Source organism: Centruroides vittatus, unplaced genomic scaffold, assembly GCF_030686945.1.
Source record: "Centruroides vittatus isolate TY-2023 unplaced genomic scaffold, ASM3068694v2 contig_564, whole genome shotgun sequence".
NCBI lineage: Eukaryota > Metazoa > Arthropoda > Arachnida > Scorpiones > Buthidae > Centruroides > Centruroides vittatus.
Window position 1 is genome coordinate 2133851 of NW_027122335.1, and position 25589 is coordinate 2159439.

At 32.7% G+C, this 25589-nt stretch overlaps 4 protein-coding genes and 1 long non-coding RNA gene across 7 annotated transcripts in view; 1 reads left to right on the forward strand and 4 right to left on the reverse strand.

Annotated features, from left to right (window-relative positions):
* mle (maleless) overlaps window positions 1–2326 on the forward strand; it is a 121404-nt gene extending 119078 nt beyond the window's left edge. For both annotated transcript variants that reach the window (XM_067274812.1, XM_067274814.1), the window contains 2 exons: window positions 939–1151; window positions 1493–2326. In XM_067274812.1, the coding sequence (XP_067130913.1) occupies window positions 939–1151; window positions 1493–2189 (910 nt within the window). In that variant the 3' untranslated portion in view covers window positions 2190–2326. The remainder of the gene's footprint in view (window positions 1–938; window positions 1152–1492) is intronic.
* A 1459-nt stretch (window positions 2327–3785) lies between these two features.
* On the reverse strand, window positions 3786–4568 carry LOC136978937 (uncharacterized). Its single transcript, XM_067274773.1, has one exon. It carries the CDS (start codon window positions 4566–4568, stop codon window positions 3786–3788), a length of 783 nt encoding a protein of 260 aa, XP_067130874.1.
* A 10836-nt stretch (window positions 4569–15404) lies between these two features.
* On the reverse strand, window positions 15405–17511 carry LOC136978926 (uncharacterized). Its single transcript, XR_010881310.1, has 3 exons — window positions 17388–17511; window positions 17207–17297; window positions 15405–15521 (listed from the first exon to the last, which is right to left on the reverse strand). It is a non-coding gene; the product is annotated as an uncharacterized lncRNA (long non-coding RNA).
* A 1357-nt stretch (window positions 17512–18868) lies between these two features.
* On the reverse strand, window positions 18869–21732 carry LOC136978927 (uncharacterized). The gene is made up of 5 exons (XM_067274763.1): window positions 21217–21732; window positions 20873–21118; window positions 20249–20384; window positions 19236–19365; window positions 18869–19065 (listed from the first exon to the last, which is right to left on the reverse strand). Exons 1-5 carry the CDS (start codon window positions 21642–21644, stop codon window positions 18980–18982), a joined length of 1026 nt encoding a protein of 341 aa, XP_067130864.1. The 5' UTR covers window positions 21645–21732; the 3' UTR covers window positions 18869–18979.
* A 961-nt stretch (window positions 21733–22693) lies between these two features.
* On the reverse strand, window positions 22694–25194 carry LOC136978929 (uncharacterized). 2 transcript variants are annotated; one of them, XM_067274765.1, is made up of 4 exons: window positions 24913–25194; window positions 24531–24675; window positions 23626–24421; window positions 22694–23271 (listed from the first exon to the last, which is right to left on the reverse strand). In XM_067274765.1, exons 3-4 carry the CDS (start codon window positions 24408–24410, stop codon window positions 23142–23144), a joined length of 915 nt encoding a protein of 304 aa, XP_067130866.1. In that variant the 5' UTR covers window positions 24411–24421; window positions 24531–24675; window positions 24913–25194; the 3' UTR covers window positions 22694–23141. The 2 variants fall into 2 exon arrangements, with proteins under 2 accessions (XP_067130866.1, XP_067130865.1); XM_067274764.1 differs by lacking the exon at window positions 24913–25194 and having other exon boundaries at window positions 24531–24736.
* Window positions 25195–25589: the final 395 nt, after the last annotated feature.

The following is a 25589-nucleotide window of genomic DNA, read 5'->3' on the forward strand; positions in this document are numbered from 1 at the left end:
GAAGTCACAGTTGTGCTGATGGGAGCAGATCACAAATCTTTTCAATCTTCATATCTGCCAAACTTGTGGTCAGACGATCTTCTCTTGCATCATCATCAAGTAATTGCCCCTTTATTGAAATAATCTGTACACTCAAAAACATCTTTGAACAAACTAAACAATCATCTCCATACAGAATTTTCATGGTATTGTAAGTTTCTGTAGCTGTTTACAATTACTTTGATTTGCTCAATCACAAATTTTTTGACAAGCAAAGACAAAAATAATAATACTTTTACAAATACAGTATAGAAAAAGAACTGACAACAGAATTCTGTTGTCAGTTCTTTTCTCAGTTCTGAAAAGATTAGACAGTAATCAGATACATAACATTACTTGTCTCTTTGAAAAACAAATCAGTCCCAAAACTTTCCAGACAGTGTATGTAAAATGGAATTTTCTGTAATCTTGTGTTGCTTATGTAATTTATGTAAATAATATGAATTTTGAGTGTATTATTCATCATTTGAGATATGCAAATTTAGAATAGGACAGTAAACATAGACTGAATATTACAATATAGTTCTAGCTTTATAAGTTATTTTATCAAAATGCACTTTTTTCATAGTGAGAAAAATTGTTCTTGTGATTTAGAACTGGTTTCATTGATGCTGCTTTATAACCAATAATATAAGGTTCACTTTATTGGAGATAAGTAATGGCAAAATGATATTCGTATATAAGTAACAATTAACTGCAAAATGAAAGTTTTTATTAACGTGCAAGATCTACTATTTATCAAGACATACTGTAAACGGGTAATGAGTTATATCATTGCTTAAAGTTTAGCTTCTATTAAGATTTTTATTTAAAATAACAATTGGTCTTGAAAATAAATGATTTTATAAGTAAGTAAATTGTTTTTAAATCATATATATTCAATATAAATTTATTTTAAGGATTAATTTGAAGATGGCACCAGCTGTAGCTGCCAAGATTGTAGCATTGCAACCAGCTGTTGAAACAGCAGTGATGAATGTAGCTAGTGATCCAGAAATTTTAGCAGACATTCCTGCAGAAATAGGCCAACTAATAGATATTGTGAAGAAATTATGTAATTTGAATGCTGCACAATTTGGAAAATGTAACTCAGATTCTACTGTTGATAAAATGTAAGTTGTAATTTTAAAATTCAAATTATTGATTTTGATTAGTTAAATTTGAGCTTTTTGTAAAAATATAAATTGATCAAATTAATTACTGTTATTATAAAACAAACATTTTATGTTTGTATATTTATAAATTTATTGTTTGAAACATTACTTCTGTGACTTGAATATTTAATACTATTAACAATCTAAATTCAAAATTCCCAAAAATATTTCAAATTAATTCCCAAATAAAACAAATCAGAGTTTTTTTTTTTAATAGAATTAAACAAAGAATAAAGATAATTTGTTTTTATAAAATATTAAATTTAAGATATTAAAAAAATTATTATTGTATTTTTTAGGCCCATGCCCTCAGGACCTCCAAGAAAACAACCTCGATTGAGTTCCACAAGAGGTGGAGGCAGTTTCAGTACTGGAAGAGGAAGAGGAGGAGGCTATGGAGGAGGTTTTCGTAATAATTTTGGAGGAAATCAAAACTTTTCTTCTGGTGGAGGAAACAAACTTCAAGGTGGTGGTGGTGGTGGATACAACAAAAGATTTGGAAGTGGAAATAACTCTAGAGGATTTAATAGAAGTAGTGGTTATCGAGGGTGGAGTAGTATGGGTGGTGGTGGAAATTTCCGTTCAAATTTTGGTGGCAATGATAGAGGATTCGGTGGAGGTGGAAATGACAGAGGATTTGGTGGTGGAAATGGAGGAGGTTTTGGCGGAGGTGGAAACGACAGAGGATTTGGAGGTGGGAACGACAGAGGATTTGGTGGTGGCAACAATGATAGGGGATTTGGAGGTGGCTATGGATCTAGAGGTGGAGGTGGAGGAAGTGGATATGGAAGTGGAGGGTACGGAGGTGGTGGTGGTGGAGGAGGAGGATATGGAGGTTATGGATCTGATGGAGACAGAGGTTTTCAGGGCGGTTTCAACAGAGGTGCTGGTGGAGGAAGGGGTGGTGGTTTTTCTAATAGAGGTGGATTTGGAGGAGGTAATTACCAAAGCAGTTACAGTGGAGGTGGAAATTTTGGAAAGGGTGGGGACTTTTAAGAGAATTATTGATATTCTGAGCATTTATGTACATTGTAGTATTTTCACATGTGTTAAGTCTTGTGAGATTCATTCATTTCCTAGTATTTTGTAATTCGTAATAATTCATATTAAACTAAATAAAATTGTAAAACTAATTATTTTTATATTATTTAAACTTATTTTATAAAAATTTCATCTCTCATATTTTCTTAGACAAAGCAAAAACAGAAATTCTCTTTCTATAATCAAGACTTTTCAAACTCTATCAGATAAATAAATGAAATTTTTTGTGATTATTATTGCATTATCATTCATAATTTGGTATTATTAGATCAAATGATATCAAAGTGTGAATGAAATTTGGAGTAAGACAAAATTAACCTACTTATATATAGAAATAACAATTAAATTAGAAAATAATTTATTTATATTGATTGATGTATTTAGCATGAATTTAAAAATGAGCTCATCTCTGCAGTAAATTCTATTTTACCTTCATATCAACATTTTTAAGCTATTGTACAATACAGTTAGTATTAAATATGGTATATATTACAATCTGAACAAATTTTAATGTGTATTAAAAGTAAGAAATCAAAGAATGAACAAACAGGCAGCCAGCTAAAAATGCTTTCCATTCATCCAAATGACATTATTTTGATTTACATTTAAATCTAATGCATCTTTAAAGGTGGAAACATTGGAAGAAAAGATTCAAACAACAAAATAATTTAAAATTTATTTTGTATACTAGTACTTTTTATATATTAACAGGACTTATTTTACTGGAATATATTGTTAATATATAAAAAGTAATAACCTGTTAATATATAAAAAGTACTAGTATACAAAATAAATTTTAAATTAAGATAGAAAGGACACAAAGGAATAATAATTAAACAAAATAATAATTTACATTTTTCTTCTACAAACTTCTAAACAAATTAAGTGCTTCTAGTTGTTTTGTTTTTGCTCTTTTTTTACAGTTAATATTCTACAGTAAAAGATCAATGATATATTGAATATTAAAATTCTGTTGTCATTTATTTAATTGAATCAGAAAAAATTTTGAGAGTCAATTTATTGTAGTTTAGAAAGAGATTATATTAAGTTAGAACGTTTAAGTTTTAGCATGATTGTTCGTTATGTATGTGTTTATTTGGCTTGTGGAATTGTGAAATTTCAAATACTGTAATTTAATATAAACAACCTACAGCGTGCTCAGCAGAAAATAATACAAAAAACTAAACCAGCACCTGATCACTCGCTGAGAGATATTTATTCTTAACACAAACGTTTTCAATCCAATCAATGGATCATCATCAGGTAAAATAGAACATTACAAAAAATAGAACAACAAGTTCAAAATACAAAAAATATAACGGCTAACCAATATGTAACTAACAGCACAATAACGTTTCTAAATATCAAAAAATTAATAAAAATGCTGCTAAAATTAAAAATAAAATAATAATATATAACAAACAAATAGTGTATACAAAATATTAATACTTCTGCCTTAATAAACAAATTAATAACACTAAATGTTAACACTGCTTAATAAGCTGTACAGAGTTTTTCATTTAACTATACATATTAATAAAGCTACTGCTCTTATTTGAAGTTTACAACTGCAAACTTCCATGCGGAAGGAAGTCCCTCGGCATCTCTTGCGTTGATGCAATTCCCTTTAAGCTTGCTTTTATAGATTTCTAATTTTTCGGCCGTTCTTGCCAAGGTCGGGGAGTGTATTTGTTTCAGTATATCTGCTTCATTCCATCTTACTATTGAGCCTTCCGTTTGTGCCATTTGTGACAATACTGTGGCATTAGAACCTTTTCTAACATCATATCTGTGCTCTTTTATCCTTACCCCTAGGTTTCTGGTAGTAACCCCAACATAATCTTTATTTATTCCTAACATCTGATTCTCGTAAGGAATCTTATAAACGCCGGACCTATCCTCTTTTTTAATTATCCCTTTATCATTTCTAAGAATTCTGTACAGATTCGGAGCTCTTTTTAAGATTATCCTTGTATCCTTTATATTTGCGATTTCTTTCATAATGCTTCCTAAGTGTTTGTTGTACGTAAATTTCGTGTATGTAGATGGACCACGACCACGACCAGGTACTGTATCAGTACTAACTTCTAATTTATTGATAATCCCCTTTAACACATTCCTCTTGTAGCCCAATGCTTCCGCTACCTGCGTGATTCTTTCTATTTCTGCATCCCTGTCCATAACACTTTCGCAGTATAAAAAAGCCCTCCTAACTAACGCTCTAAACGCTGCTAATTTATATTTATAGGGATCGTTAGAGCCAGCCGGAATATAAAGTGGGCTATGAGTTGGTTTAATAAAGACCCCGGTAGATATACGTCCCTCTCTAAACATAACCTTAATGTCCAAAAAATGTATCATAACAGAGCTTTTTTGCTCTAGTTTTAACCTTAGGCCATCTTCATTATCATTGATCTTGTCAATAAACCTAGCAATTAATCGATTGCTTTTCCAAATTATGAATATATCATCAACATACCTTTTGTAGTATACGATGCTGTTCCTGAAATTACGCAAAACTTTAACCTCAAGCCTACTAACAACAAGCTCACATAATAGCCCAGAAATTGGGCTTCCCATAGGGACCCCTCGGCATTGCTTATACGTTTGTCCTTCAAACGCAAAGAAGGATTCGCAGCAAACGAGGTTAACCATCTCTACCAACTCATTAATATGATGTGCTAAAGCAGGGTTTATTCTGAGACTTAAGAACAACTTAGTCGACTTAGAGACTTAAAGAACAACTTAGTCGCAACAAGAGCGGATAAAAGCAAGCAGATCGTTGTGATGAAAAAACCTACATACGATGAAGCGTTGAAGGAATATATAAAAACGGATTGTATTCAGATAAATAGTAACATAGTTGAAGCAATTGATAGAAGGGTTACAAAACTGGGAGGATCAAAACTGGCGAAGATCTTACCTTTTTTAGTAAATGTCATAACCCTAGACCAGGGACCCCTAGATTATTTGCCTTTGCTAAGACTCATAAGGAAGGCAAGAAAATCAGACCTATTGTGGAAAAACGAAAAGCGCCTACGTTTCTCCTTGAAAAAAGGTTGCATGAGTATATCTCCTCCAAGATGGAAAGCAATGAATTGGTGGCTAAGGATCCGGTAACGGTAGTCAAAGAACTACAAGAGGTTTACTTAGTTGATGACGAAGTTGGGACTGTATTGGATTACGAAAATTTGTTCCCTTCTATCAAGATTGAATCCTGTGTAGAAGCACTTTTGGATTATTTGACCAGAATAAACCCTGCTTTAGCACATCATATTAATGAGTTGGTAGAGATGGTTAACCTCGTTTGCTGCGAATCCTTCTTTGCGTTTGAAGGACAAACGTATAAGCAATGCCGAGGGGTCCCTAATGCCACAGTATTGTCACAAATGGCACAAGCAGAAGGCTCAATAGTAAGATGGGATGAAGCAGATATACTGAAGCAAATACACTCCCCGACCTTGGCAAGAACGGCCGAAAAATTAGAAATCTATAAAAGCAAGCTTAAAGGGAATTGCATTAACGCAAGAGATGCCGAGAGGCTTCCTTCCGCATGGAAGTTTGTAGTTATAAACTTCAAATAAGAACGGTAGCTTTATTAATATGTATAGTTAAATGAAAAACTCTGTACAGCTTATTAAGCAGTGTTAACATTTAGTGTTATTAATTTGTTTATTAAGGCAGAAGTATTAATATTTTGTATACACTATTTGTTTGTTATATATTATTATTTTATTTTTAATTTTAGCAGCATTTTTATTAATTTTTTGATATTTCGAAACGTTATTGTGCTGTTAGTTACATATTGGTTAGCCGTTATATTTTTTGTATTTTGAACTTGTTGTTCTATTTTTGTAATGTTCTATTTTACCTGATGATGATCCATTGATTGGATTGAAAACGTTTGTGTTAAGAATAAATATCTCTCAGCGAGTGATCAGGTGCTGGTTTAGTTTTTTGTACTGTAATTTATTCTGACATTTCTGTTGTATTAGAAGGGAAAAGTTGAGATAAAATGTGATAGTGAGTGATTAATATTGGTATGATGTATATTATATTGAGATTAATTTAAATACTCCGCAAAGGTATTTTTTTCTATAATTCGTTTTAAAATATTGAAATTATATCAATTCGAAAATCTTTACTTAATCTAATTAATTGATATTAAAACAGATAAAGAAATGAGGATCAAGACGATTTCCTGACACTGCACAGTAGACTTTTAGATGAAATTAATGAAAGCGGCAATTTGATAATACGTATATATCTAGTGTGGATAATATAGATGTTCAACATATTAGCGTAAAGCATTTAAATGCACAGTACTAAAATACTTTGTTCGGCAGCTGACACAATGAGTTTTACTTTCCCGTTGTTATATATAAGAAACGTGTGGGGACGGTCAAAAATTGGCCCCCCAAAATTTTTTACATTTTTTGGAGTTAGGACAGCTTGAAACGTCGAGAAATGTAAAAAACTTCGGGCGGGTTATATCTAGTAAGGATATTAGTGTGTGTGGGAGGGCACAATTTTGTTCACTCTCATTGAAGCTTGACTCCTGTGAATTTTGTCAAATATTTCTGAAACTTTGTAGGAAGGTTTGTTTATTAGGGGGATTGATGCTATTAAATTTTTGGTGGTTAAAGGTCGAGGGGTGGGGAGATAATAGGGTCGTGTGTATCTCCAGCAGGGACTTAATGAAGATTTTAGTCGTTATTAGCATTTACAACTTTCTATAAAACCCATCCTAGCCTGCAAATTAAGTTTTTTGCATTTTATGATAGTTAAAAATATAAAAAGTTTTTAAACAAAATATGATAACAGATGGCGCCGACAAAATTTTAAATGTTGCCGGGAAAGTTGGGCAACTCGTAGCTGGTTTATTTAAACTTTTATCCAAGTTATAATCTCACAAAAATGTTTAACCAACGATTCATGTTCTTTAGCATTTCAGCTTTTCCATTTCATAACATTCAGCTTCTTCACCGTTAATTTATTATCTGAAATTTATTTCATTTTTCTCTAATTCGATTTTCCTATATTAAATATAGATATTTTTTTTCAACATTGATTTTCATTGGACCTGTACTTTAAAATTTTGTACCATTAGCAGTAAGATTTGTCAAATGTTTTCAATCAGATTAATATCTGAAAAATTTCCATAGTAGAATTTTAAGATAGGAAATTACTTCTAAATATATGTTTTATGAAAATTAATTATTTGATGTTTGAACACTTTCCATTTATTCGTTAATTTATTTAAAATGATCTTTTAATTAAGTTTAATGTTGTTCGCAATCGTTGTAACGTATAATTTATTCACAATAACAGTTTTTTTTGTAAACTTTATTGTATAATCATTCATAACTCAAGAAACAGACTACAAATAATTAAAACAATTAAATTTTAATTGAATATAGATATTAAAATATATGCACAAACACGATTAAGGCAAAAATAAATCGGTTTGAAACTCGGTCCACTGTCAAAAGTCCGAAGGAAATGATTCTCTGCTTATTCGAAAGTCCATTGGAGAATCATCATCCTGTCACATCCGAGAATTGGAAGTCATGCATCCGAGGCAAACTGTCAAATCCGGGTAAAGTCGTCATATTCCAGTTATAGTCAAGTCCGGTAAAAAAGTCACAGGTACTGTACACTTCTCATCACAGCTGACGAACTGGAAGATTGGACTACGCTAGTTTAATTGTAAACTCCAAGTACTTCTCAAACTCCTTCAATTCGGGTTTTTCGGCCTTCGTAAGGTAAAGACTGTAAAAGAAAATTAAAGATTAAACACTGTGGAAGCAAAAATTGAATTTAAACATTCCATCTACGAGAATTGCACTTACCCGAAACGATTCGACGATTGCGCAAATGTCCGAAGATCTTACTTACCCTATCCGTCTATACCCGGGTCTATTTCGACTTCTTGAAAGGACTGAAGCACGACCAAGAGAATTTTTTCTCTTTCTTCAATTTTGGAGGTGCCTATGCGATACAATGCTCCGGGCTTTATTTCGAGGGTATCGATCGACCTGGATGCCCTCGGTCCACATTTCGAAGTCGATTTCCTCGTCGCTCACATGAGCTGATCTCAGTCTGAATATCTTAAACCGATCCCATTGGAGCTTTGGCTCGACCCATTCGATACGTCGGCTTTTGCTCCGAGGACTCCGAAAGAAGTCCATTGACAAATAAATAAACAAAACACCTTAATTTGTTGCTGAGAAAATATATTTGAAAAAACAACGTTTTCAGCCTGATTAACAGGCCATCCTCAGGTCAAAAACGAAAATAGAACAAATATGTTCCATGTATAGAACACAAACAAATCAAAAAATATAGAACAAAAACTTTAAACGAATATACAAGAGAAACATGTAAAATTAAAACAGGTTATTTTATTTGTTTTAATTTTACATGTTTCTCTTGTATATTCGTTTAAAGTTTTTGTTCTATATTTTTTGATTTGTTTGTGTTCTATACATGGAACATATTTGTTCTATTTTCGTTTTTGACCTGAGGATGGCCTGTTAATCAGGCTGAAAACGTTTGTTTTTTCAAATATATTTTCTCAGCAACAAATTAAGGTGTTTTGTTTATTTATTTGTTTTTATTTACTGAGCACTTTGGAGATTATGAAGTCCATTGATTTCCGCCTGATTCCGGGTTCTCTGAGGAATCAGGCGGAATTCCACCAAATTCCGGATTCTCTGTGGGACGATGTCCCATCACTCCATCTCTCTGCTCCTCTCTTCCTACATCTATCTTGTTGCTCGAAGATCTTACGTAAGAAATTCTTCTGTTTACTCATCTTACTCTTCGAAAATCGCAAAACAGCTTAACAACGCAAACGAAAGCCTTCGACAACAATCGAAAACAAAAAGTGTTGTCGCTAACAATAAACTAGCAATTGTTGAAAAAAATGAATGTTTTCACCCTCTTTTTCCAGAGATTTTCCCTTGTATAACGAATTATTGGATTAGGTACTTGACACCATTTCTCATCACGTGGCCGATGTATTCCAACTTTCTTTGTTTGATGGTGTTGAGCAGTTTTTGCTGTTTATCCATTCGTCGCAATATTTATACAATGGTCTCATGTTCTACCCAGGATACTTTTAGAAGCGTTCGGTAAATCCACATTTCGAAGACTTCGATCTTCTTTTCAATGTTTTGGATACGGTCCAAAATTCAACTCTGTACAATAACACCAGGAACGCATAACATCTGATTATTTAGTTTTCGTATCAAAGGTTAGGTCTCTAGAACATAGCAATCTTCTTATTTTCGTGAAAACAGTTCTTGTCTTTTCTATTGCGCTCTGATCTTTATATCATGATCCCAGTTATCATTTAAGATACTTCTCAAGTAATTAAATTTTTCTACTCTCAATTTCTTTTGATCCAGACATCAACTTGCTCTGAGTTGATGTCCGACTTATGACCATATATCAATGGTCTTTTTGATGTTCAGATCTAAACTATATTTTTTGCTTGAGATTCTGACTCCATCTAGCAACATCTGAAGATCTTAAAAATTTGGGGAGAACAGTGCCGTGTCATCGGCATAACAGATGTTATTCAAATATTCTCCATTGATCTCCACATTAAAAAAAAATCTATTATGAACGATTTTTAAGAAAACTTTGAGCGCGTGACTCATGAGGCTGATAGTTCTGTATTCATCACATGACTTGGCATCGGCTTTTTATGGTATGGTAACGCAGCCAATTATTTGCGATGATGCCTGTGACATTGAAAGGTTCTGTTAGTTCACTAGTGTTCCCTTTTGAAGTTCTGATAGAAGTTTCAACGTCTCTATAGAGATGTCATCTGGATCGTTGGTTTTCTGGATCGTTGGATGTTCTTAAGACTCTTATAGTCTCATTAAGTAGTCCAGTGTTACTGTTTATGATAGGTCGTTCTTCTCTTTTGTCACTGAATAGTTTTTTTTTTAAATGTATTCTTTCCATATATTAAGTTTGTCTTTAATAATTACTGCTAGGTTTCCGTCCTTGTCTTTCAACAATGCATATACTGCCTGCACAGCAGTTTCTCTGATCTTCTTGTGCACATTAGAGATAGTGTTTTTTTGGTATTCTTCTATCTCTGTGCAAAATTCGGTCATATGAGCTGCCTTTCCGGTTCTTATTTCTCGACAGATTATCTTTTGTATTTCGTCATATTTGGTTTTGTCTCGATTTTTGAAAGTCCGTAAATCCATTAAGTAGAGTGTGTTATCAGTCATTCATTCTTTTTTCTTGTTCTTTCGTTTCCTTCTGCATAAATGCTTATTGCTAAATTTCTAGATTATCTCTTTTATTCCCTTCTATTTATCTTCTATAGATGTTTTCTTTGATAAACTCTCATCTTTTCTAATTCCTTTTGTATTATGTCTTATTGTCGCTTTTTGTACTTCATCTTTGAATATGATAATGTCATTACTCATTAGCAATGTTATGTAATTTAGGTGTAACGTCGGCAACAATGAATCGCCATGTGAAATTCCGTCGAAGAGAAAAATCGTGCTTGATTGTCGCATAGCCGTATGTCTTAATTGCTGTTCCATTCGCTGCGAAGAGTTGGTAATCTTCTACACAGCGCGTTGGAAAACGTGAAGCTGGATAAACGGAGACGTCGGCGCCAGTGTCGATCAAGAACGCCACTTTTGACGTACGGTCTGTGATGAATAGGCGACGGCTTGGAGTTTCGGAATCAGTCGCTTCTCTACTGACTTCCGTTTTCGTTTCCCATCGAACAGGATAATCGGCAGCGTCGGACATTCGCGCCAAATTTCGTATGGTACCAGCAGATATTGTTAGGAGAGGCGGTAGGTGGAGAGTGTCGACTGAGTCTTTCACGGCTGGAGTAACGGCGGCGAGTTGGGGAACGGCCATATCGTCGTGACATCTTGGAAATTTGTGTTGAGAGTTCGGTGATTTGCGCCTCGAGCGCAGAGACTCTGGGGTCGCTCGTGACAGGGGTCGTAGACGTGGCGGAGATGTTCGGTGTCGTAGGTGTTCGCTAAGACGGTCAGCGATCTTAGCGAGGGATTCGAGCGTGCCTTCGGATACGGTTAGTATCTTCTGCATATCTGCGAGAAGACGGGATAACCAAATACTTTTGAGTAAGTCTTCCGTAATTGTATGGCCCGCGAGTGTTCTCAAGCGTCGAAGAAACTGCGATGGCGTGCGGTCGCCGAGCTCTTCGGTACGTAGGAGCTTTTCAGACGTTGAGCTTCGGACTGGGACATGCGGTCGATCAGTGTTCGCTTTATCGCTTTGTACTTGTCGGAGTTCGGAGGTGCGGCTAATATGTCCTGCACTTCGGTAGCCATGCGTTCCGATAAACTCCGACCACGCAGCTATATTTAGTTTCGTCGTGAGATACATTAGCGAGGATAAATTGACTCTCTAGCTGGGCGAACCAGAGTTGGGTTTTCGGACCAAAATGGCGGAGGTTTAACTGCCACATGGCTGACAACGGATTCGCTCATTCTCGTCACGTACTGTACCTGGTCAAATGTTGCTATTATCCGGGCGAAATTCCTGAATTTCGATAGGAAATAAATGTTCGAAATTTCCAAATGGTCGGGTCACCAATGTAGGCTGTAGTCGTCGGACACTATAGTCCTTGACAGATCGAAGCGGTCGGTTCTCGTAAGGCGCCAAAGGAAACAGGCGGGAATTTCTCGATGTCGCTGACGTCACCACCGCGCGAGACCCTCTGGCGGCGTCCGCAGGCGTTCGCGGCCTTGGTAGCCTTATAGGGATAGACTTACGCAGTTTCAGACGCAGATGGCAAACCAATGGATTGCGGTCTGATGATACGTCTGCACTAGGATAGGTCTTGGTCGCAGTGATGCTGTTGCGAAATCTTTTGTTTATGAATATCAAGTTTATTTGATTTCTAACAATGTTATCTGGTCTATCTGCCGGAGATTTCGAGGTGTAAGCCTTCTGGGAGACAGTTTGAACCAAGTGTTGGTGATAATCTCTTCCTCTCTGCAAAACAGTGTGAGGCGAGTTTCTCTTTCATTTCCTTCTCCGAGACCATGCGGTCCAACGATGTCTTCCTCCTTCCCTGTCCAACTTTGGCGTTGAAATCTCCCATTATTATCGTGATCTCACTTTTCTTTGTGTGTTTTAGCGCTGTCTTGATCTGATCATAGAATTATTCGATCTCTTCCTCTCCTTTATCTGCAGTTGGTGCATAAACCTGCGTGGCATTCATCCTGAATAGATTACCTTCCAGTTTGGTCGTAATGACTCTATCCGACAGTCGTGTTACGCTGCGTACCGATCTCACTATTGCTTCATTTAGATTCACACCAATTCCATTCCGGTGATGTTATTTATTTTTACCGGTATAATATAGGCGTACTGTGTATTTTAGGGTCTAAAACACAGCATAAATTTGAGCTTTTGTAATTTTGAATAAAATTTATTTGTTTCCATGCAATTTTCTTATTATAAGCATAAAATTAAGTCGTAAAACCGAAATAGCTCCATGGGAAACCACTTGAACTTTGACCTATCGACCCGGAAGTTTGCACCTCACTGATAACCAGAAAGGCTTAAGTTTGAAATTTGAGCTTTCTAGACCCAGTGGTTTCTCTACGAGCGTCTGCAGTGCCGGATGAAGAAAAATGAGAAGAAAGTGCAGCTTTTTTGGAGATTTTTGCACTTTTCAATTGCTTATATATATCGGCAATCCGCTTTATACAAAATCTTGAAATTTTGCATAGTTCGCAATTTGATAAATAAATTATCGGTTAATGTAACCCTTGGTGCCAAGATGGCGGCGCTTCCGGTAATCTCTAATCCGGGTATTGTGAGGTAATAGCGATAGAGGGAGCTATCATGTAATTTACTGACGTAATACGTAATGACGTTTAACGTGATGTAAAAAAGAATGTGAAAGATTATGCAAATTTGTAAAATATGACGTGGTAGACGGTAGTTTTTCGTGGAAATATGCAAATTAACCAGTAGGTAGACGATACTGACAGTGTTGCGTTGTATCTACAGTGGAATTTTTGATTTTTATTTTTTCAATAGTTTTTCCAAAAAAAGTTAAAAAGGTAAATTTATTGTTCTTAAACGATAGTATTTGTGAATTTGATATAAATAACAACTAAAAGTGTTGTTAGTTAATTTTTCAATTTTTTATTATTATTTATTTTCGATAATTTTGTGTGTAGTAGTTATGCAGAAATTGGGTCCGGTAAATTTTTGTTAGGTCGAACTCCCGGCAAGATTCTAGGTCCGAATGATCTAGTCCGTCCCCCAAATTGTCGACCCCCCGGCACAATTCTAGATGTGTGTGAGGGGTTGGGACCTTAACAGGGCTCTACAGCCTGTTAAGGTCCCACCCCCTCACAAGTTGGGGGGACCCCGCCCTCCTCACACACATCTAGAATCTTGCCGACCCCCCTGTGCGAGCAAAAAAGTCAAAAGAACCATACCTCTATATGTGACCCTTCGCGAGATATAGCCCTCGAAAGATGCGCCTACGTCACGCGGCTTCGCGGGCAAAAAAAGCCGGGTCACGTGACCCAATATTTTTTTCGCTTTTTCCACTTCTCAGTGTTTAAAAAAAGCGTGCCCCCTTTCCTAGCTCCCCGCGCGTGCCTGGTAATCAAATGAAAAACAATTCGTTTGATTCTCAGCAATTCTCATCATTCTCAGCGGTAGGTGTTATATAACAATTTACTATGGTTGTTGAAATATTGAATGTAAATAGGGTTTGCTTGCAAAATCCGCGCGAACGCAGTCGCAGATAACAGTTGAGAGATATGTGGGTTGAAAGTGTTAAGAATGAGAGTGTTAACAATGGAAGTGTTAAGAGAAAGCGACGTGTACAAGATTTACAGGCGCAGATGCGGTTTTATGCGTTTTTGCAGGAAATCGAACATATTTTTAGACCCATCTAAAAATTCTCTAATCAGTCTCTGGAAACAGAGGAACCCAATTCTTGCATTCTGTGAAAACGGGTAAGGTTGGCTATAACATGATACTCTTAATCTTCGCTATTGTTACTTTTTGCCCGAGCAATGCTGGACTTATCTGCTAGGAAAAGAAAAGTCTTTTAACGCATGTCTTTTATATTAAAAAAAAATTATATTACATATAAATGTAGGAACAAAAAAACACCCAGCGAAGCGGGTACTTGCAGCTAGTTTACAATATTTTCATTCTATTTTTTGTTTTTGTTAATTAATAAGCCTTAAATACTCTTAAAGGAATTCTTCTGTCGTTTGATATTTATTCTAGTTTTAAATGAGCCCGGAACCGAGACATACTTCTGTCAAGAATTCGAATTAACCAGTATAGACCAGGGATGGCAAACATTTTTGAATACGCGTGCCATATAGTAAGCATGCTTATCTTTAAAATATTTATGCATATCGAAATTATTGACTTCGAATAACGACATTTTTAAACAAATGAAAAGAATAAGCTTTAATTAGAATTAATGTAAAGAAGCTAATCGAAAAAGACGGGCGAGAAATGATAAGTCACATGCCAGATGATTTCTATTGACGTGCTACTTTGGGCACGCGTACCACAGGTTCGCCACCCCTGGTATAGATTTGCATGGTTCTCTGGTGCATCCGCAGTAAGTAATTTAAATAGGACAAATTGATGGCTCTGTAACATGCACTCCTGTTATAACCACCTCACGACCAAATGAAATATTTTTACTCTTCGGATCATTCGGTGATTTTTACTTAGTTGTCTGGCAAGTAAATACATTTAGTGATACCGGTATGAAGAATAACAACCAATAATCAATTACAGTATAAAATGCATTTAGAAATAAACTTATCTAATAAAGCTTGGGCAAAAATTGTACGACACTTGTTTACAACAAAAGTGAAAAGAAATTACAGTTTATATTGCTATCTCAGGCTGTCGTACGTGTGGCATTTTGCCAGAAATCAGCCAAAGCTCACGCAAACGCTCATAAGAATGTTGCAAAAACAGTTGTTTTGTGCCAAGAAAAGTCAAATCTAGAGGTTTTCAATTAACAGGCATTCGTTTTTAATGGTTTTTATAAATCCGCCCTATGGGCACTAAGTGGATCTTCTTTAGCATTCCCATTTTGGTTTAGCCAGGCACACATTGGGTGATGAGAGATGGGCCCCGTATCCGGATGGACCATCCCCGTAAAATTCTGAAGTTTCTTGACCAGACAATTCCCCGGAATCTCGGATCCCCAGAACGGTAGGCTATCGCTTTACCTTGTGCATCCGGCTGCTGTTCGTTTTTAATGCCAATCTGTAGATAGGGAATAAAAAGTCGACAATAAATGCTTTTAATAAGCAAAAGAAACGGCAATATTGACATAAAAACAGCCGCAAATTTTCTTCAAAATTAGTCCAATTAGCGAAAAATTGTCGGATTTGGCAACTTGCACTGTAAGTATTGTAATCGACGAGCTAGAATATACTACATATGGTGGCCGTGACTATGGTTACATCGTTCTTGGTGGCAGCGACGGATACTATCGACGAGTTATAATATTCCAGCTTATTGCTTTTACACAACACATGTCACGCTCCCTTGACTAAAAGGAAAATGGTGGACGTGTATTCAATTTTCCTCAAACATGGCGTCGCTTCAGTCACACTATGTAGTATATTCTAGCTTATTGATTGTAATAATTCATAATTGTTGAAGATACGTTGCTCATAATTGCTCATAGTTGGAGCTAGTGTCGTCAATCTGACCTCAAATGAATATTTTACTATATACTGTAGTCTGTTACAACATGGATGGCAAAAATTCAATATAAAGGAAATATTTTGTACTTAGGAAATTTCTTGTACTGCTATTTAAGAAATTCAAAAAATGCTCTTATTATTTGAGTTCCAGTTGTTTACAGAATATTCTCTTTAATGAAATTCTAATCTAATAAAAATTTTAGTTAACTTGTCTAAATTAAAAAATTTTTATATTCTTTTAGTATTTGTTAAGGTGTAGTCGAATACGGACGGGTTGAAAATTCCAGGAAAATTTCGGTGGTGTCAGTCCGAATATAATGGGATAATCCGTCACTACCGGCCACCCTAAAGTAGGCCTCGCAGAACCCATAATGGGCTAAAAAAAATCTTAGTGTCCACAGAGCAGAGAGTTATATACGTATACAGAGTATTTACTGAAGATAGAATATATGCCAGGCTGGGCAACCCTTAGCATGCGTGGCATTCCAAAGACTTTTTTGCGGCAAAGAATTTATTGGGTTTCCAAAGTATGTGTGTGTATGTGGACTTTTGATGATTTGAAAAGGTTTTCTCAATACTTAGGCATCAAATAATACGATTCTCCTATGAATTTCAGTTTCTACACGAAAAAATTTTGAATTAGGTTCGCGGTTTTGGCGCACACGCCAAAAAAAAAAGGCTGCCCATCCCCCTGATATTTGCCAAAATTGAAATTAGTCTTTGTAATTATTTTTATTTTTAATATTTATAATAGTTAAAGAATATATTTTTACATCTACATTTGTTATTATTTTTGTTTTTTGTTCCCATTTTTATAATCTTCACAATTATATTTTTAAAAATTTTGTATTTTTTACGGGATAGTTTCTTTCTTAGTCTCTAGTTTTTAGAATATTGTTTGAATGTAATAAATACTCTTTTTACTTATGGAAATATCTGGTCAGATTAGGATGATCCATTAATATATATGCAGGACTTACTAATGAAAAAGTTCTCGGCTTCGTACAATTTATGTTATTAATCTGAATTTCATGCATTAGAGAAGAATCTAATCATTGAAAATGACAGCACTGCTAAAAAACTATGACCAGAATTGCTCATGAAAAATCAAAAATGTCAGATCCTAATACTTCATATTGGCAAGAGAATTTATTGCTAAAGAAACCCATCGATATAATTGAAATTTAGAAAATTTTACAATTACTTTTCAATCAAATAAGTCTCGACAAATGCACTTACCGTGGCCCGACATGACAGCAGGTAAATATCTTCCATTGCAACATGGTAGATCTTTTTCGATTTCTTCGGAGCATATTTTTACACTCGATCTCTGTAACAAATTTAGAAAATACACACAACGTATTGATTTTATTTCTAGTTATTGTTTCGAAATGCCAATTATATAAGATATAATCCTTACACTATCGTCGTTTCCTCCTAATGCTATTAATTCGGGAATAACGAAATTAAATTTCATTTTGTGAGAATTGCTCGATGCAAGAATTGATGTTAAAATTACATTATTATTGATATACGGCGATTGGTTTACGTGTTTTTTTTTCGTTTTCTTTCATTTCTTTATTAAAAAATAGAAATATTGGTTAATAGAATAAACTTATCTTCCGAGAGAAAAAATTTCGAATTATTACAATACAGGAATTATCGCCAGTATGAAAAGAGTTATTTAACAAGATATCTTTCTCTATTAAATCCATAATAAGTCAGCTATATTATTATTTTATAACAAAAGTTTATTTGTTTGTTGTCGTAACAAAAGTTATTATTTAAGAAATAAGTACAGTAAATCCTCACTTATGTGGCCACAAGTATTGGCCACGTGACTTGTAACTTAAGCGGAGTTATGAAAAATTTGACATACAGAATGTAATTAGAGTGCCGTACTGAATCCTGCTTAATACAAATTATAGAAATAAACAAATAACAATAATAATAATAAATTCACATAATATACATCCTTTGCAATTTACAGTTATTCACTCTTCCATACAGAGTAACACATTAACACTGGATAATAGAGAATGGAAATACAAGATACTGTACGTGTACAATGAATGCAAGCTGTTTGCAGTAGAGTTAATTCAAGTACTGTACAGTACTAAATGGAATAGTTTAATATCCACAAAGGAAATCAATATGCTTACGAAATGATAGTAATGGTTTTATTTAAATATTTTAACAGGAAAATTCAGAAAACAAATTTATCAAACGGAAGTCACTAAACATGCGGAAGTATCCAAGTGTCAAAAATGTTAATAATTAAATCTGCTTTTACTTCGTGCCTATTGATAATTTTCGTCGTTACTTGTTACGAATGGCGTAGATAGATCATCGCTGATTTACATAGTTGTCTTTTACAAAATACAATTAGATTTTGTATGAAAGTATTAAACAAATACAATATATAACTATATTTATCTTCAGAATTTAGTAATTTGTCCAGTGTAAATAAAGATTTATTTTCTTAAATGTCATCTATCGGAGAGATGTAAGCAAAATCTTCCGAAATTATAGCAACAAAGAGCTTTGAGCACACAATGCATTGAGTTTAAGAACGCGAGGTTTTCCTGTTCTGGTGGCCACGTATATCAGGCCAACAGAAGAAAACGGCGCCGTTTTAGAACAACTTTATCGTGGCTACTTAACAAACACTCTAGAGATTATTAATTACTAGGGAAAATGAATTTATTATTTTAAAATGAAAGATTTGTTCTACATTCACTGATTACTTTAATGAAGGTTTACATTCACTGATCAATGAAGGTTCACATTCACTAGTAACACTGTATATATTGAACGATAAACAGCTTTCAAAGCTTGTTTCGATTGAATTGTATTATTTTTAACTTTTTTCAAAAAAAAAAAAAAAATAATAATAATAATAAATTAGTTAAGCTTTTACATGATAGAAGATTAATTTAATTTCCACGCTGATCATGCATTCAGCAGATAACATTAAGAACCGGAAAGTGCAAAGATCGTAAATATCGATATTTAATCAAATTCGGCTCCAATAGTAATACTCATTTCATCGCCGACGATTAAAGTTTGATGATACCATAAATTTGTATCCAGTACAACTGAAAAATATAAAAAATATATTATTTTATTAAAGAAATAGATTTTACTTAATCACTCATCTTAAATATTTAGCATTTTGTGTTTATTTGAAATTTCACAAAATTAATATAGTGTTTTATTTAATTTCTAAAAGTATTCAGCTGCGTTTAGTAAACAATTGAAACTTAACTAATTTCTCCCGATTCCACGACGATCTCCAAGGTTTTACATTGCAGATAACATTCGGGTACCGGTTCTAAGATCCATCTTTTTTTCCCTTTGATTTGAGCTTGCCACGAAGGATAATTTACTTTATCAATCTTTAAAACAAACGCAAAAATGATTAATATTTTAAAACAGTAAATTAATATCACTTTAGTTATGAAAATATTATTTAATTAATTAAAAAAAGTGTTTATTTTAATAAATGATTCAATACAAAAATCATATAATAATATAATAATCTTTATTTCTCTTTTTCTCAAGACTCCAGTACCAAAATCATTTAGATAAACTTTTTAATTTTGTTAATTATCCAGATATTGGCAAGGGAAATAAGTAATTGAGAATGATAATTTTTTTCTTTACCAATCGAAAGACGGTTTATTATTTAGTACATAAGCTAAAGAAAAAAATTTCATTTTTATAAAAATATTAAAAATTTTGCAGGTATTAGGCATATACCTGCAAAATTTCAAAGTTTTTGAATAATTAACCGTTATTACCGAACATTCTGCTTGCAATAATAATATTTAAGCACAGAACAGGTTATATAATATAAACAAAAATAAAAACAATAAAAGTCTTCGCGTATTCAGTTAAAATTACGTAACGTAACTTTTCTGAAAACGAAACTTTTTGCGCTTACGTACTAAATAACAAACTATCTCTCGATTGACACAGAAAAAATATGATTACTTTGTACATTCTCCATTATTTCCTTTGTGACTTTACACAGTTTGTCGTGTGAAACAAACAGCTTTGCTAAACTCGTATATCAAACCTAATATTTTTGTATATAAAGGAAATCATTTACGAATAAAAACAATTAGAAAATAAACTTTTCCCCATAATTTTATCCATTTTTATTTTCTTTTGTAGCTTCGGGTGAAAATTTCTTTTGTAAAAAGAGGTTGTTAAATTTATTATTCGTATAAAACAAGGCCAGATTCTATATGTAAACTATGTAAAAAATTAACTTACGTGCATGTTAGCTCCATAGCCAGGACTTCCCATGAATATCCAATCCATTTTAGTCGCTTCGGAAAGAGGAGGAAGAAAATAAGGACGTTGATAATAAGTTCTTAATAAGTTCGCTACATTTGGATCACAGTTACCCCTGAATGAATATACATTCGTAAAATCGTTATCCATTTTCGTAGTCGAAGAATAGAAAATTAATTTAAAAAACAAATCGTGTATAAAATTAAAACACTTCCCGATAATTTTCACTCGAAATTGAATTAATCGTTACATAGACTTAACCTAATCGACGTTTTTACCTATTCAGTCAATTTGAATGTCATTTAAGTCTATTATTTAATTTATTGCGAAGAGACAAATAATCTTCTTTCGTTAACGATAATGTAATTTAATTATAATTATTTTTATTTATCTGTACTTAAGCATATATTTGCTTGATTTTAATTTAAATACTTGTAAAACAATAATTGATATATTTTTATATTTTATAAAATTTCGTTTTATTGTATATGGCGCAGTAAAACCTGTCTAAAACGGAACGAGACGGTACAGGCAAGAATTTCCCGTTTAAGCAGTGTTCTTTTTAGAGAAATTTTACTTTATTAAATAAAGTAGAACTCTTACCATCCTATATACCAAGGATCGGTACCTTTCTTCATCAAAGCCCTGTCCTCGGACATTTCAAATACTTCTTCTAAATGATTAAATTCAGTTTTATAAGGAAAGAATTGGCAACTCATTCTAGTCTTGCTCGATGTAAAACTATTTTCATAGTATAAAGACTTAAAAAATTCAAAACTAAATACGTGTGGAGCTGTCCAGTTTACAGTTGCGTCGGATATAACAACAGGTACTCCAGTATAGGCGTACCTGACAATTATTAATTAAAAGAGTATTTTATTTTTAATGAATTTAAATCTTTAACAGTATTGCATCAGAGAAACGAATATTAATTTATTTCTACTCACATTTTTTCGAAGTATTCGGGAGAAATGCCGGATATACGTTGAATTTCAGCTAAGTTCGAACAATGTGAGCATCCCAACGAAGGCAAAAACATATTATTAACCGATGGTGGCATGTCTATCGTGCATAATTCTCCTCGTTCATCGACATCATTCCAATAAAACATCACTCGAGTAAATCCTTCTCTTGTATATAAACTGTAATAAGTAATAACGACAACGATGCAAACTAAACTCGCAAACCATATTCTACGTTTGGGATTCGCATCGTAGTTTGTTGGTTTTTTTATTAACTTTAATGATGATAAATTCTCTAATTGACTGTAATGTATTCCGAGTTCTTTAGCTTTAATTGAAATCTGGAGGAAGAGTGCTTCCGGATCACGTCTTTCTGTTCCGCTTCCCATTTTTGAAGTGGAGAGGACTGTCATTGTGCATTGGTTAACGGATGTGAGCAGACAACAAAACAAACCTTGCGTACCTACAGTAAATAAATGCACCAAAACAGGATAATGAACGTTAACGTAAGACTTTCAATAACGTTTTAATAGATTTCGAATTACTTAATATATTAATTTAACTTATTTAGTTTAAGATGTTATTGAAAGTTTGTATAATTTTATCTCGGAAAAGGATTAAATAAAATACATTCAACGTTCCTTATTTATGTCAATCTTGCTTTATTCAGTTTTATATTTTACTTTATTCTGCAACGAATAAATTGGTAAATTCTATTAATATTTCTTTATCTATTTTCTGCATTATTCTGTCATAAAAATTCTCATACACTATTAAATATTTAAATGACTAAAATTATCCACTTTATTAAATGTTCCGGTACATTAATTAATACGGTTTAATTCTAGATTACAAATGAAATATTTTAAAATAAATTTAATATTTATAACGTTAAGAGATTCCGGAAGATTAAAAAAAAAAAAAAAAATGTATAAAATATTGTTAAAGAAATGTAAAATTACAATTTTTAATGATTATACATAAGATAGAAAATTCAAATCGTTAAAATTTTTAAAATTTTATTTGTTGAAAGATATAATAAACATTGAAAAAATCGTTCATTGTCATCTCGGGTGTATGAGGACACTGCGATTAAGGGAAGCAAAGGGTTGCTATTCCCAAAATTTTACACAAATGAAAATACCATTAGCAATTTTTAATTTTCCACCACTGATAATATATCACGTTTATGTTTTCTCCATCTTATTTTTTTAAAAATGTTCTTGCTTTGCCCGAATTTTCCCCACTGTTTTGCCCAAATTTGAGAGGACAGTTACTCATTGTATATGACATCACATTCCATTTCCCGAGTAACCTTATGCGAATTGAAAGTGATCGTAAAGTTTATTATTTAAAAACACTACTACTATTGTATTTATGGATGTTACAGATATTTTTATAAAACGGTTTGTTAATTAAAGCAAAATAATAATAATAATAATAATAGTTATAAAAATTATTTATTTTTAACTTATTTTAAGTTATTTATTTATATATAAATTATGGATATACACGTAAACTATTGCGTACATTTACATAGAGTTATTTATTACTATGACATACGTAATTTTTGGCTTAATCTACAGGAATAAAGTTAAAGCCTTTAGTATTACAGATATCCATTATAACGTTTTGAGTTAAAATGGGAAACACTATACTAAATAACATTATGGAGAATAAAAATATTACCGATTTATAATGGGATTTTTATAAATAATAGCCATGCTATTACGAGGAACGTCGTAGGTACAATGTAAGACGTTATAACTGTGTACAAACCATTATTTATCGAACAAGAAAAATCTTATAAGTTACTGTGTCTGTTTTTATTGTTGTTTATATACCATGAATCATAAAATCGATATAATAAATATAATATCGATTAAATGTCATAGTTTAATGTAATTCTTTTAAAGTTTTTTTTTCTTTGATATTTTTTCGTTTTCATGAAAAGGACATTGAAATATGTAGCATTTGTTTCCTTTAATAGCTTCTAATAACGACTTCAAACTAAACAATGATAACTTCTTCGTTTTAAATCTGCAAAAAAAAATCAATCCAATTAAAATTTAATAATATAACGACGTTCCATAAAATACTAATAATTTATAATGTAATTAAGTTTTTATTAATAAATAAAATATTAATTAGGTTGTGTAATTTTCATTATCTTATTAAAAATGAAATAGTAATTATTTGTTTTCATTTTACTGTACATAAATAATCTTTTATACAATAAAAATATTAAATAGAATAAATAAGAATAGATAAAACTATAAATTTATAATATATATATATATATAGGCTAACAGATTAATCTTCTTATAAAGTATATTATATGAAGTAATTATAATTAATTAATTAAAATAATTTAAAGTATATCGAAGAACTCACTTGGAAACAAGTTTGTATAGAGTTTTCTGAATGACGTTTTCTTCATTTTTTCGTCCTTGACGTGCCGATTGGCAAATAAATCTTTTTAAACAGTTGGACCGATCGAAATCTGGTGGTTCGTTTCGGCTGTCGAGACGAAATGCGGAATTATTGTCTAAAAGAGAATGTCGCCTTTGTCTGTCTAAAACTACATCCTGTCCCGCTTTAGCGGGTTCGGAAGCGGTAGAAATTCTCTTCATCGGGATCACTATAAAATTGGGTATTAAAGAGGCCAAAAGTAAAGCGGCCGGAAACAGACCGAGGAGTACAGTTAGCGATTCGTCTTCTTGAAACTTCTTTCTTATAATTGAAAACGTATTTCTCATCGAATCGTATTTTTCTTTTAGAATGTTTTCGTAAGAAGGTTTAAAATTGCCGTTATTATATACATAGCCTCCATTTTCGTAAAAAATATTCGTTGGTAAATTATTTACCGTAGCGGGATAACTCATTGCCTTGAGATCGAAACTGTTTTCTACATTCTGTTCGTGATTCGTATCTGTCGTGGGTTCAAAATTGCTACTTGGAAACACGTGATTTTCGTAAGAGAATCTATTAAACGAAGGCGATTTCCAAGGACGAAATGGATATTTTGAATTTTTAAACTGTGTCGGATGTGAATTTTTCATAGTTCCTTTATTACTGAATTGTATATTATGTAAAGAACCATTTCCTGCATCTCTTTTGATCGTTTCTATTCGATCTATCCAAATGCAAAGTAAAATAGTAATAAGCTTTAAAAACATTCCGCCAGTTCCTAAAAGTAAAATAGACATTTTAATATAATAAAAAAACAAATGTAAATTAAAAAAAATTAATCATCAATCAATTATTATTATTTTCACAACCGAGCCAATTTTACTTACCGAAATGATCCTGATTTTACAGACGTACAGAGTGAGATAGTCGCTGTCCTTTATATTCTCATTGACCACGGTCGAACGATATCAATTATATATTGTTTCATATCGACGAGAAAAATCATCCAGGCTTAGATCCTTCTTTTAAAATCTGTTAATGAAACTTGTTATAAACTAAATCAAATGAATTAAATGCGTTACAATATCCAGAAACTGTTCTTGATACAATTATTCATCTATGAGTAATTATAGTAAATATTTCAGAATATTTCAACATGGAAGAAAACTACTTAAGCTTAATAGCTACAAAAATGGTTTCGTATATTTATTTATTTATTTAGAATGATACAAAAAGCACAAAATAGAAACAAAACAATAGTGAACCTACTGAGAAAGATTCTTTTTATGCATGACCTTTCATATAGCGAAAATCTAGATCAAAATATTATTCGTTTATATAGGTCAAATGATAAATTTTACCGAGCTAAACGGATAAATAAATTTAAAAATTATTTTACGGCAAGATAAAATTCTTATTTATTTAAATAATTTTATTGTAATGTTAATTAACAGTTTAACTGAAATTCGAAGATATTTATTACAGCAGATTATTAGAAGAGTTTGATTTATGAGTCTATTGTAATCGCTATTGCAAGAAATGCCGTCTATAACATTAATCGTATGAATAACTAGATCATTATTAAAATGACATTGTTTACGTTACGTTTAAATAAGGATTTTATGATCAAGTAAACGAAGAATTCTTATGAAATTGAATGTACTGTACTGTACATAAAATTTATACGAATCTTTCAAGAGTATCATGAAAGGTAAGTTATGAATAACCAATACATGTTTAAAATAATTAAGAAAATTTATAAATAAGATAACTTTTTAAGGTTAATGTTATCCTAGGTATACAAAATGGCGGCTCGTCTCTGACTCCAGCATCTGTATGCTGGAGTCAGAGACGAGCCGCCATTTTGTATACCTAGGATAACATTAACCCTTTTTAAACGTTTACATGAAAATACAAGTCATTCAATGGGAACCCAGAAGAATGTT